Genomic DNA, 14374 nt, shown 5'->3' with positions numbered 1-14374 from the left:
ACTCAGGATCATGGCGCACAACCCCCTGCCTGGCTCCCAGAGCCATCTTTATCCAAGGAGCCTGCCATCATCTGTCTGCTCCCTTCACTGGGGGAGGCTGAGGCTGTTTTTCTCTCTATTCCCCTATTCCCCTACTTCCTCCTGGATACAGTCTTCAGTCTGAGTTGTTTCCACTCATTATGATGTAGCTTCGGGTCTCAGAAATTACCATGAAGAATTACCTGGTCCTTATGGAACTCTTTGGAAAGAAGTCCTCAGTTGCTGTTTATTCATGACAACGTGTGGAAATGTGTGGGGAATGAGGACACAGAAGGAAGGAATGCAGACCTTCAAGGTTCCAGAGGGACAGAGAAGATGAGTCCATGGCTGGAGATAGGCAGGGGAATAGCACCGCCTATAATCTGGTGATTTAAAGCGCTGCTGTTTAATATCTCCCTTGTGCTCCCTGTAATTCTAACCTAAAGGGAAGTTACAGCATAGGAGAAAAGCAGCAATACTGAACTGGCCTTTCTTTGCCATCATAATGAAACACTAGAAAGACACACAGACTAAAGGAACGTGAAGTGAAGCTTGACTAGCACAGCAAAGTAACCTTTTAGTTGACGTTCTCCTGTTGCCAGAGGCAGGGCTCACGTGAAGGCCCACAGAAAGCCTTTGAGAGCACCACCTGGTAGGTGATGGCCTTCAGCATAGTACATCATTCCGGGGAAGTCAGGCCCCACTCCTTTCCCACACGGCTGCTTTCCGCAGGCCTACAACAGTCCTGAGAACAGACCCTAGACAGTGAAGTAAGGCTCAGCAGTAATGGTAGAAAGACACTTTTATAACATGAGGATGAATTCAGAAGGCGAAAGTCAGCAAGATGTGGGGGTGATACCTGTAATCCCAACTCCAGAGGTGGAGGCCAAGGGAGCAGGCACTCACGTTCATCTTCAGCTTGGCAAAATATATATGCATAGTGTGTGCGTGTGTGTGTGTGTGTGTGTGTGTGTGTGTGTGTGTGTGTGTGTGTGTGATGAGTCTGAAATCAACCTGGCTACATGAGAGACCCAATAACAAAACAAAAACAAGCACACAAATGAGGTAGGAAGTAGTCCTCAAAGAACCAGCAAAGCAACGAGAAGACCCTCAGGCTTTGAGTGAACAGTTACACACACCAGTTCTTCCAAGATCTTAAGCAGAGCGGGACCAGAAGGAATTATTCAGGATGACAGAGCCACATAAAACAGAATACTTATGACTAACTGCCAACTGGCTGGGATCTTGTACAACAGCCTTTCAATGCCATAGAAGAAGGTGGCTCTGAAACAGGATTTAGGAAAGTGACTGCGGACCAAGGAGAATCTATTCAGGGTGAAGTCAGCAGCAAAGAGCTTTCCACTTCCTGGAAAGACCAAGGCAGTGTTTGGTGGTATAGAATACAGACAGCAAAGCATCTGGACACATCTACTACTCCATAACGTAAATGAAATTCATAAAAAAGTGGACACAATAAAATGAGCCACCAAAGTGAGAAACAAAATGAAATGTAAAGGTGATGGCCGAAGAAGCAAAACACAGAGCAAAGTGTGCCAGTAAAGATGCTAGAAATTCAATCACATAGTAATGTTGCTAATGATGAGAACACACAGTAATTAGCAGATGTAAATGAGTGATATGGATTGGGGGGCGGGCAAGCCTGAGAACATTCTGAGGACACCAAGAATAAGGGAAACAAGGAAGCCCACAGGGGACCATGCATTCCTTAGAGTCAGGTTTCCAGAGCAACAAACTGAAAAGCAATCTGTTCTTTAGAAAAACCACCTCTAAAAGCTCCCTATGGACCCAGTAAGGAGTAGAGGTGATCACATGTGGCACTGACAGTAGTTGGTTAAGAAGGGAAAGAGTTCTCGTTATGTAGTTAACAGTCAACAGTATGCATAGTTGAGGAAAAGGAGAGAGAGCTTACATTTTGTGTGAGTATAATCCAGATGAATTTTTAAAAAAATTGTCTTCATTAATTCATTTATTTCTTTTAGAAGATAGATAGGGGTGTGTGTGTGTGTGTGTGTGTGTGTGTGTGTGTGTGTGTGTGTGTACGAGTGCATGCAAAAGTGCTGTTGAAGATGTATAGAGTTCAGAGGACAACTTTTGGAAATTGATTTTTCCACCATACGTGTTCTGAGCCTCAATCTCAGGGCATCAGACTTAGACGGAGGTACCTTTACCTGCTGAGCTGTATCCCCAAAGGAATTTTAAGAAAGACAAGTTTGTTTGTTTTTTACAATCCTGGAAAGAGAAGAATCTGTTAAAATATAATTTTCATCAAGGATAAGGAATGAGAGACTGGCTTCATAAAAATTTAAGATGTAGGACAAAAAGAAATAAAAAAACAAAAAACTTAGGACATAAAAAATTTGGCTAAAAATGCTGCTATTACAGCTTCCAAATCTAAAACCTACATCAAAAAATTAAAACAGAAATTAGGAAAATAATGCTACAACTAAAAGCAGGCAAGTAACTACTCCTGTCAGCACCAATAAACATGTTGAAAATATCCAACTTAACCCAACACTAAAGAATGCAAACTTAAATAAGATGGAGACATATCTTTTACATGCATTATTTATATGATAACAAGTGCTACAGAGCATGGCTGCTGTGGGAGACAGGTCTCTCTCCTTATGCATGGCTGCCAGTGAGCTGCTAACAGCAGAGAAAAGGCTGAAGCCATATATACAGCTTGACCCAGCAACTTCATATTGTAAGGAAACAAGACCTGTGAGCCTTTCTTAGCATGTGCAGGCTCTCGACTCAGCAACACCCCTACATCTTCCATTTCATCATCCCATTTCTATATAGCCTAGGCTACGATATGGAGCATGAGACAGAAGAACATGCTGCTGAAATCATTTGTCTAAAGCGAAAAGCTTGTCTACTTTCCAGATTGCATGCTCTTCACCTCTGCTACCTTGGCTCACAGGACACCCTGAGTGCTTCCCAGAATGACAAGGAACTAACTGCAGAAGTGCAGGAGGTTGGTTCAGAGGCTCTGGTGCATCTACAAGAGGTGCATCTGCAAGAGCAATGCCACAGGAGGACTTAACATGGCAGAAAAAAAATTGACACTATAGTGTTGTGTGAACAGTCTGTTAAAAACCCTAGAACAGGTTCTCAACCTGTGGATCAATCATGACCCCTTGCATGTTGGGGAGTGTTGAATGACCCTTTCACAGGGGTCAGGAAACACAGATATTTACATTATGATTCACGACAATGCTAAATTTCAGTTATGAAGCAATGAAAATAATGTTATGGTTGGGGTTCACCATAACATGAAGAACTGTATTAAAGAGTCACAGCATCAGGAGTGGTGAGAACTACCATCATAGAACACGCACTCTGTGTCCAGTGTTGTAACCATACTAACACAGGCTGCTATACTTACGCTCTTACTACACGCTAGTGTATCTGGTTTAAAGGAAGCTATGATTAAAAGGTCTCTTATACAATAAAACAGCCAATAAAGGTTGTCTGTGGTCTGAAGGAGTCTTATTTTATTCTTTATGCTTTTTGTATTTTTCTACTCATAATTTTTAATCAGAGAAAAGAATGAGTTAAAATATACAGAACAGGGCGGGGGGGGGTCAGCAAGATGGCTCAGTGTACTGTACTTGCATCTAAGTCTGACAACCTGAGTTTCCACCTAGCACATAGTGGAAGAAGAAAACTCAATCCCTCAAGTTGTTTCCTTGCCTCCCTCACCCTCCCACACCCCCCACATATACACAATGTAGCTTAATTTTAAAAATATACAGAAATGGAAAGGAAGAGAAACAGACATGTAATGCAAGAAAGTAGCTGGTGTGTAAATGTGTGTATGTATGTATGTATGTATGTATGTATGTATGTATGTATGTAAGAAAATTTGTAAATACTTATCCTCACTTACTTGTCTCGGAGTGGGGACAGTACATATATTCTGTTTTAGGAAATCTAAGAATCTTCCTGAGTCTTTTTCACTGCCTGAGACTACTGACCTCTGTCACTAGGAGGAAGTAACCCGGGTGGTTCTTGGCAGGGCACCAGCATGAAGTGCAGTGGACACTGCTGGGGCTATGAGGAATTCTAACAAGCTTTCTTAAGGAACCCTAATCAGTAAACCAAAGACATTCTCAACACATTGACTGTCATGCCCCCCCCCGCCCCCCACTCACAGTCCTCCAGCGAATTAAGAACACAAAAAATGAACTAGTGATCAAAGTTAGTGTCTGGTTTTAATCCTAAACCATATTTGTAATAACAAAAACACACAAATCCACTTAGGAGAGCCTTGGAACAAGTAGAAGCAATCTTAAATTGTATCTGCATGTAGCCAGGTATGAAAAAGGTGAGAAGAGAAGAGTGTGTGTATGAGGCTCGCACTGAGCCCTGAAGGGTTTGTGGCCTCAAGCAGAATTTATTCTAGACCATAGGCTAGCCCAGCCCAGGAGCGGTAGCCAGAATTGATGAAGAGAATATAATAGGAAGAGGAAAGGGAGGCAGCCCTGGACCTAGTGCACTGACCTGACAATCTCAAGAGTACAAGATTCCGTTGACTGCTAGACACACCAGTTCCATTCTCGGCATTAGGTTACATGTTAAATCTGGTCAGCTCTACCATGGTAGGATCGTTCAGATTCCAGTCTATCTGGAATGTTCTCCTGGCAGAGGCAGCTGGCCTTGTGACTGTCAGTTGTTAGTTATTACTCTTTGATGACATTCTTTAGATGGTCATGATGACTTTCCTCTATACCTAGACCAACTAAGGAAGACATCAGGACCAATACCTTGTCAGAGGGCTGGTGAGAGCAGTGATTAGAGCCACCGCCTTCTAGAACATCTCTTTTGCCCAAGCAGTCTTCTAAAGCATTGCATTTCTTTTCAATAGTGTCACCTCACATTATCATCTTTGAATTCTATCTGAAGCCTCATCTTGTTGGTCTCTTTAGATACAACGTTGGATCCTGAGCCCCAGCTCTTGGTCTAGCCCTAGATAAGGTATTCTCGGACTCACCTATTGCCATCTTTCAGGGCCCTTCCATGATGGCATACATGCTCCACATTCTGTCATGTTGTTCACCTAATGCTAGAATCGAATCTTGCTACTGCTGTGTCTGGTGCACTTCATTAGTAGAGTAACAATCATTACTTCAGTAAAGCACCCTTCCATTTACTCATCAGTGATCCTACTCGGTCCATGGGTTGCCATGGACTAACCTCACCTCTACCCTCAGGCCCAGACATAGGCACAGGCTCCAGACCATCTACGTCCATCTGTTGAGGATAATTCGATTGGCTCCAAAATAAAAAGTTTATCATGTGAATGGCCCACACTAGCCAATTAAAGTCCTCCCTGTGGCCTTCTGCCAAAGCTGTCACCCAAAAGACATTCTTCTAAATGATGCAAGCTCCAAGGACTGCAATGCTTGGGTCTATCTGGGACACTCCCAGAGAAAGCAGAGCCAAAGCCAAGGCCAGCAGAGGACAAAGATAATGAGAAACCAGAAGAAAGAAGGGAAAGGGCTCAGAGTAAAGATGGCACCAAAGTTGTTCCAGCTACATAAGCAAATGCCTTTGTTCTGGGAACTATTCTAAATCAATTCCTGACTCTTGCCAGGATACGTGTACCACTTAGAACTTTTAATAGAGCATTATTTCATTTGAGAGATTTTTAAAAAGTCCCTAAACTCCTCAGCATAGTACTTAGGTTTGTCAGCAAAAAAGACCACCTTAGCTGTTCAGCACTAACTGCCCTCTTTCAGCCACAACTAGCTCTCTCAGATATTAAAGAATAATCCCACAGCATCAATAGACTCTGGCCATCCTGTTGCTCATATTTGCTCAATCTGAATTCTTCTTTTCTTTCCTTCTCTATTCCATCTCCAGATCCAGGTCACATTAGGCACTAACACCACATATTTACATAAAAGCTTTCAGGTGCATGCATTTCTCATCCTACCAGGACTCTGTAGAAAGGTAGGAGTTCTTTCTAAAACTTAATATCATTATTACCAAGCAATCAATTACAAATCCTAAACAGAAGTGAAAGACTTAAGGTTAACACCTGTTAAATTCTTAGTTCTTCCTTTTATTAGGATTTCTCAAAATTAAGTCATATCAACATTTGGCACAACAATATCACTCTTGAACACTTATCCTATGAGAACAAACATATGCTCACACAAAAACCTCTATTCAAGGATCTATAGCAGCTTTATTCATTAGAGCCTAAAAGTGGAAAAAACCCAGAAGTCCTGCAGCCAGTGAATGGCTAAACTGTGGTATGTCCACAAAGTGGAACACTACTCAGTAGTTAAAAAGAGATTAACAAGTAATGATACATGCAACAAGTTGATCAACTTTGGAAATAACTAAGCTCACAAAAAAAAACCCTCAATCCCCCAAACTTACATATTCTACTATTCTATTTATATAACAAGTAATTTCAAAGTGACAAAATTAAAAGGAAAAAATATTGAATAAACTCTGGTCACCAGGGTTAGGGACTCTGAGGAGGTGAGGCAGGGAGTAGACACAAAGGGGTACCACAAGGTCATTATGGGGGTGGAAACGCTCTGCATTTTGACTGTAAAAATGCCAGTATCTTGGTTGTGGTATTGAAATGTAGCCCAGTATGGTGCTATGATTGGAGGAAATTGGGTAAAGGATACAAAGGATCCATTTGTGTTGTTTTTTTTACAATGCATGTGTATCTCACAATTATCTAAATAATAGTAATAATAATAATAAAGAACTAACCGTATCCCAAATCCAAACGGAGAAGTGGAAACTAAGTGTAGACGTGCCTCCCAGCTAGCACGGTTTCAAACAAGAGGTCTCGGTGTAAGTCTCAATACTGTGGAGTTACGGAGCACAGCAGTGAGAGCTCACGCTGGCCCATATAAAGGAACAGACTTCTGCACATATGAAAGCTCTTTTCAGAAACTGGACCCACAGACGAAGTGACAAACACAGGAGAAAGGCCCGTGCCTGTGATGCCAAGTTAGAGGCCTGAATGAGAGTTGATCTTCACAAGTACCAGGCCTGGGCTTTGTGGACATGGACAACAGCCACAGATCTATGAAATTTGATCTGTTTGCCATTTAGATCCATGTGACTCACTGGAGCTGGCTGCATAGCTAAAAATACAGGATCTCTGCAGCCTAGGCAACTTTGGCTTGTGGATTTTGATTCGAACACTGCACATTTGGAGGTAGTGGCTTTCTATTTATATATGTATCTGCCAGGGATAGAGGAGGCTCCATTGCTCAAGTGACGGCTTGAAGTCTAGAAGCCAAGGGGGTCTTGAGTTTATCGGCAGATAAAAATTTTATCTGAGAGTTACACGACACCCTCAGTATGAGGAACATGAGACCCCAAGATCCTCACAGGCAAGAAAGATGTCCTTTCTTAGGCATAGGGTGTGTCCTACTGAAGACCTGCCTCAAAAGAGGGCAGGAGTCATGAGCTATTAAAGACAGAGTAGGGTGTGACAGTCACATGACTGACCAAGCAGCACTTGGACTGGGGTGCTGAAGACTGGGTGTGGCTTGTTTAGTTTAGTCTCGTCATTTTATTTTAATCTCTCAAAGACCCACTCTGAACCTCATCTGTGAATGCCCACAGCCACCACTAGCAAGCACGGCAGATTTCTGGGCATTGGCATTTGCATGTCCTGATTCCTACCCCAGAGGCTACCAAGGAAGCTGGAAATCTCGGAGTAGGCTGCCCAAGGGACCTGCCTGGCAAAGCCACTGCAGCACTCACCCATCAAGACACTCAGCAGCTTCTGCACCCTGGAGTTGACCCCCACGATTCTGTAGAGTCCTTGCTCATTGATCCCTGAGTAGAGAAAAGATGAAGATTTAATTAGATGAACATCGGAACCCAAGTCAGGCCAACAAGGCCAAATGCTCTCCTGTTTTCCCTTCATTTTCTCTGTCTTTCTAAAAGCTGCTGTAATTAAAGTCCCCTGTCACTCAGCTCCGCTCTTAGCGAAGGAGTGGGATTTGGCACAGCTGTCTAGGATTCACGGATGTGCTGCCCACTCCAGTCCTCACCTTAGCCTGGGTGTCAACAGGAAAGAGACTTCCCTCCTCTCTTGCCAAAGGCAGCAGATGAAGATTTTTGAAGATGCAAAATACATTATTTAAAAAATGCCATAGTTAACCAATTCTTACATTTAAAAAACCCAAAATGACATGACTTTAAAAAATCATTCACAGAAGAAGATAAATGACTTTCTGTCTATTTTTACACACAGCATAAAAATACTGAAGTGTAAGAACGTTTTCCATCTTAGGGAATACTAGTCAAGATTGAGAAATCAGAAAATCCATCACAGTTAAAGCTTAGGTATTTACTTTGAAATACTTAAACAAAGATGAACTCCAACTACAGAACTCCTGTTCACTAAAATGCATGGATTAGAGCACCACTGTGCCACTTACAAAAGAAGGCAATCTGTATGCATGCGTGAATATATGTGAATGTCTATTCCTGGTCATGTGTGTGGGTCCACATGTATGCATCTACATATGGCAGCCAGAGGACAGCCTTGAATGTCATCCTTGGGAATGCCATTCACCTCCTTTGAGACAGGGTTTCTCATTGGCCTAGTGCTCATCAACTCAGGTTCACTGGGTGGACAGTAAGCCTCAGAGATCCTCCTGTTTCTGCCTTTCCAGTACTAAGATCCAGGTATGTGTCACCATGCCCAGCATTTTTTTTCCCTTGGGTTTGGGGATCAAACTTAAGACCTCAAGCTTTATTGATGATCTATCTCCTCAGCTCCAACGGGGGACAATTTAGACCAAGTGATTAAAAACAGCTTTCCTCTTATTGGCCCAAGTCTGTCACATCTAGAACCTCTCAGGAACTGGTATGCTTCCTCTCCAGTTTCCCTGTGAACTTCTTATGTGAAAGTTCATGTCATTTCTCTTAATACCTTCCATTGGATTCTTATGTATCCATCATATTCAGAACTTCTTCTGGTAGCCTACAAGGCTTACAAACTACTGGGTTACAGTGATTATGGACACTGAGAAGAGTTTTGAGTGAGTATGTTACCCTCTTGGCTTGGACTGCCTTAAGCAAGTGTACTTGCTTGCATGTGTGTGCTTCTGCCTTTGTTAACCACAACTATTCTCCTCCCCACTCCTTATTTTCTTGTCTTTTCTGAGTCAGTGTCTCAATCTATAACCTAGGCTGGTCTTTAACTCCCAACTCTCTAATCTCTCAGCCCTCTGAACAGCGGGATAATAGACTAACACACTGGGTTGTATCCTTCTCTTTTAAAATAAAGACAAACTTAAACTCTTGAAAATTACCTTAGAAATATATGCTCATTAAAAACTTAGGAATTATGCTAAGGCAAATAGAAAATCAAAAGAAGAAAGTAAAAGAAAGCAGGGAGCCACTGGTACCACACTGAGACTGTGCAGAGGACGACCCCTCAGTGGACGCCACAGAACGGGCTCAAGCAGGCCAGCTGTTCGTTTGTAAATTGTATTTTTCACTGAATGCATGTTAAAATCCATATTTCTTTTTTGTCTTAAACATAATTCTTTGTTGATTTTTTGGAAATTTCAAATCATTCACCCCAATTCTACTCACCTCCCGGTCCCTCTATATCTGCCCTTATCCCTAAAAAAACTATATTTCTATTTTTAGTGAGTCACAACATTATACTGCACAAGTGAACCATTCTTGATTTAAACCAAATCTTGAGGCATTTGATTGGTTCCTGATTTTGCATTTTAAACACATCACCATATAAACATTCTTTTGGTTCAACACGACCAACATCCTTATTTTCTAACTTCAATTTTCACTTATCTCTACTTGACACTTTCCAGTATATCTTATGTACTGCTGTCAACCTGTCTTAATTTTTTGCTGAAGCGGGTCAAGTAGAAATAATCAAACATTAAAAAACCAAACAAACAAACAAAAAACCAAAAAGCCTGCTTCTACATGCTAAAGTAACTTCTTCGGAAAGAGAACCCTAATAGGACACATTTTGTCAGCCCCTCCCCCAGCCGTGTGTGTGTGTGTGTGTGTGTGTGTGTGTGTGTGTGTGTGTGTGTCCGTCCCTCTCCCTTTCTATTTCCCCACTAGTAAGGTTACAACTCTACTTTAAAAGACAGAATTTCTTTCAAACAAATAAAAAAGGTCAGTAGGTAGAATAAATAGACTGAATCTCTGACAATGGTTCTGATCAGTCTCAGTGGAGAGACGGCTAATAGCTTTCCTTGAGCTACAAAGGATCAGGGCACGTTAGACTCTACCATGCCGGAACTAGGGACTCTGACTTGTGATAGACTATAGTAAACCAGCCTCCCCTATCTCAGTGCCCTGCTCCAGTAGACCTGGGAAATGCCAGTGTGGAGTAGGCAGCTAGCTTTTCCTTCTCTGTCCTTGATGGCTCCCAGGTCCAGGTCTGCAGAGCAGAGATCCTTCACTTGGGGTCCACAGACTTTAAGGTAATCATCCCTGGAGAGTCTAGGGATCTATGAACTAGATGGGAAACAGCCTTTCTTTTAACTATCACTGACATTGCATATTTTTTTTCCCTTGTGAATGGTGACAACTAATCACACTGTATGCACAGTACCTGTAACATGGTCCAAAATCCCAGATATTTTCATAACTCCTTACAATGGTAAAGGTTTACAATATTGCAATTTCCAGATTAAGCTAGCTATGAGGTCCACTGCTATAAGTTAGTAAAGGACTTGTTAATGCAGAAGCATATCTACCAGTCTGTTGCAGCTGTATTTTCAATTATTTTAATAATAACTGAGTTTTAGAACTGGTTTCCATAAGCCTAAGAATTCTATCTGGATACATGTAAGACAGTCTCATGATCAACCAGAGACACAGATGACATGAAATGGGTGGAGAACCCCTGCTTCAGACTAGCATGACCCGTAGAAACACCGACAGTGGCACTGGGGGAGTTAATGAGTTACTTAAAATCAGAAGCAGCAGGTAGCATGTCTGCTGCCTCACAAATGCATGACCTTGCATGAGAACAACGCCATCTGTTAGACCACTTTACCTCTGGTTTCCACCGCATGGATGCATTTCCTTATTATGCTGAAGCCGATGCTGTCCAACTGTGCGGCTGAAAGAACAAGAGAAGCACAGTCAGGCCTTGCCTGTGCAAATCAACTCACTGTAAGGTTTACACACTGGAAACCAACCACATGGTGTGGTCACAGGCGCTCTCCCTTTTCCCATGTGAAGATAAATAAGTGAAAGTAAAATAATTTAAAAATAGGTGATACTGATAGAGAGCCTCCCATGTGCCAGATACGTGCTGTGTTCTGTGTATATTATCTTAGCTCTCACAGTACCTTTGGCACTAGGCTCAGTTTTTAACAAGAAATGGTAGCACCAAGTGACGGACGCCTTCCACTTGGAGCCACGGGAATGACTGCCTGCAATCTGCTCCATAAAGCAAATGGGAAGTGCTTTAAAACAAACTGGGTAAGTGCTTTACCTAGATTATGTCTTGGAACTCCAGAAAATCCTTATTTAATTATGTTACAGATGAAAAAACCTGAGGCTTGGAAAAGCTAAATGTGACCAAGTTGCCAAGTTAATGTGTGGAGACTTGTTCCAGGGGACAGGTCACCAAACTACTTTAAATATGACTTTGAATTAAAGTATAATTCTGTTCTAATGACTAGAAAAAGTGGAAAATCAAGGGGGAAATGAAGGAAAGAAAAGTGACCAAGAAGAACATTGAAACACTGAGAACAAAGAACCTATCTGAGCCCCAGAAGCAGTGGAGCCCCTCTCCATGACACATCAGTGGGGTGGGGGTGGGGGCAAAGGGTCCTCAATCTGTTCCAATACCTACCTGTACCACTCAGAAAATGAAACAACCTATAGAATCAATTGTTCCCAGGGAAAAACTGTAGCAATAAAGAGGCTAGCCATCCACAGACCCTCAACCCAAGCTTTGGTTATCCAGCAATACAATGCACACAGCTTGTAGGAACGAATCGGTTTGATCTCCTTGGACGTCCTTGTCAACATTAGTTATTGCCTCTTATCATTATAGCCATCCCAGTGGTGTCTGAGTTTTCATGCTATGGTTTTGTCCTGCATCTGACGACTAAGGACATGAGGCATCTTTGCATGTACAGGAGACAATTCTTACTCTTACATGAAGTACTCAGAACACAGCTATTGGGAATGTATGTGTCAGGCAGGGAACTATCTTTTTGTGCTTAAGGAATTTTCCAAAGTATTTATAACTGTTATTCTGTAGTCAGTGGAAGCCTTTACTTTGTTTTTGGGAAGCACTTCAGAGTATCTTTCCAAAGGCATGGAGGTCAGAAGTCTGGGGAAAAGAATTGCCATTGTGCACTGAATACCGAGAGCTGCTGAGACAGAGTCTGAACTTGGATGTTTTAAGAACAGGCTCGTGAACACGGTTTCCTTCTAAACATAGATGAACTTCATCTTGGACAAAAACCACTTCCTTACCCCAGAAACATCAACAAAAGTTTTGGAAAATTGGAAAGAACTTGGCGACTGAGAGAGAAGGCCTCAGTGCTTAGATAACCCACCGGGTCAACTAGGAAGTGAGAGTCATTCCTAGGCAAGTGGTACATGGAAGAAAGAAGATGCAATGGAACTTTCCAGAGATGTCCAGAGAAAAATTAAATTCCACCAACTTATATTAACTCTACGTTTTTTTGTTTTTTGGTTTTTTTTTTTTGAAATTGGCTAAGACGCCCACCACCACCACTCAATGTTCGGACTGGTTTTCCCTATGCTGGTGCAATTTATCCAATTTGTTAAAAATCAAGCAGTTTCCCTTCATACTAATGTTAAAGCAAAATGCCTTATGTTCACATAGGCAATGCTGCTGTATTTATCAGTATATCTTAGCTGTCAAGTGTACATGGCATTTACATGCTGCAGAGCCAAACAGGAGCTCAGGACAACTCTGCTAAGCCTAGTTTGTTACAGTTGCATATTGTGTGACCTACCTAGTTTTGTAAACAGACAAAATTACGTTAAGAAATGGAACCCACATCTAACAAGGGTTCCAAGAATTCATGAAATACGTGTTAGGAACCATTGTTCCAAATCTCTAAACTAGAGCCGATACAAGTTATTGTACCACCACTTCTCTGCACTTTCCATCTGTCTCTGTCCTCTTTCCTCACCCACATGCGGGGACACACACACACACAGTTTGATTTCTACTCTCATCAACTTGAATTTCCTGCTGACATCATGACTGTGTTACTAATAATTAACAACTATATATTATTTTACTTTGGACTAAGTAGCACTAATGTGACAGGGACCCCACTGTCTACATAAGCAGAACATTAGTTCTGATTCTGGCCCATTGGGTTCCTAATCTAAGCAATTGAGATCTGGTCTGCAGAGTGAATTCCCACTAAAAGGTCTGGAACACGATCACCATGGAGCAGAGTTTGCAAATGACTGAGAAAGTAGCCCGCCAGATGGATGTGGCTGTCCTTAATCCCTTCAAGCAGGTGATTCAGCCCATTCACTGAGCCAAGGCTCAGAAAAGGTCAGGGATTTATTTGCAATTTCTGTATCCTTATAATCTCCAGAAATAATCTCTCATTAAATATCTACTAGGTTTGCATCATTCCCTTAATTTGACTGGCAATGAGTTGATGTAGGATCTGTGGCTCCCAGGCTCAGCATCCTGTGAGGCAGTTAAAACTTGGCTTCCCATCCTCCCTCAGCCTCAAGTTCCCTGGGCCCAGGTTTGTATCAGCAGGCAACACTGATGCATTATAATTAACGTTGGCAGAGTGTACCCAGAAGACACAGGCTGACCTCCCAAGATAGAAAGGTGCCGCCATCCGAACTTTCATCACAACTTTTGGAGCCTTGTCTCTGTCTCTCCTTTTCAGAGATAGGAGAGGGCCAGGATCACACAACTCCACTTTGTAGAAGCGCTGTGAGAATAAGGGGAGACAGGAGAGGTGGGGACACGCTCAGTCAGCTTGGTGCATCTTAGGGCAAACCCAGAAGGGTACCTGACAGTGGTGTGACCTTGGGTTGCTGTGCCAACATGAACTCCAGGAGGAGGAGGGAGGTGAATCAGAATTGTTTTACTACAATGGGACAGAAAGAAGCTAAAAGGTGGAGACTGGTGGTCCAGATAGAAAGACACAGTTCTAATGTAACTGCCACTGTTGTAGTGTGAATAAATAAATTAAAATAAAAACCCTACTGATGGAAGCTTCTGGTACCTCACCTGAGATAACTTCCTCTCATCTTTAAAAAAAAAACAAAAAACTGTGTAGGTGGCAGCGGTGGTGGTGGTATGTGTACGTGACAACTC

At 42.2% G+C, this 14374-nt stretch overlaps 1 protein-coding gene across 3 annotated transcripts in view; it reads right to left on the bottom strand.

Annotated features, from left to right (window-relative positions):
- The window catches only part of Arhgap26 (Rho GTPase activating protein 26), a 386442-nt gene that overhangs the window by 145409 nt on the left and 226659 nt on the right, over window positions 1-14374 (bottom strand). For all 3 annotated transcript variants that reach the window (XM_059245983.1, XM_059245982.1, XM_059245984.1), the window contains exons 13-14: window positions 11084-11149; window positions 7789-7863 (exon numbers count right to left, since the gene is read on the bottom strand). In XM_059245983.1, the coding sequence (XP_059101966.1) occupies window positions 7789-7863; window positions 11084-11149 (141 nt within the window). The remainder of the gene's footprint in view (window positions 1-7788; window positions 7864-11083; window positions 11150-14374) is intronic.

Source organism: Peromyscus eremicus, chromosome 19 (assembly GCF_949786415.1).
Source record: "Peromyscus eremicus chromosome 19, PerEre_H2_v1, whole genome shotgun sequence".
Lineage (NCBI taxonomy): Eukaryota > Metazoa > Chordata > Mammalia > Rodentia > Cricetidae > Peromyscus > Peromyscus eremicus.
The sequence above is the reverse complement of the archived record's forward strand: the minus strand, read 5'-3'. Positions and strand labels throughout refer to the sequence as shown.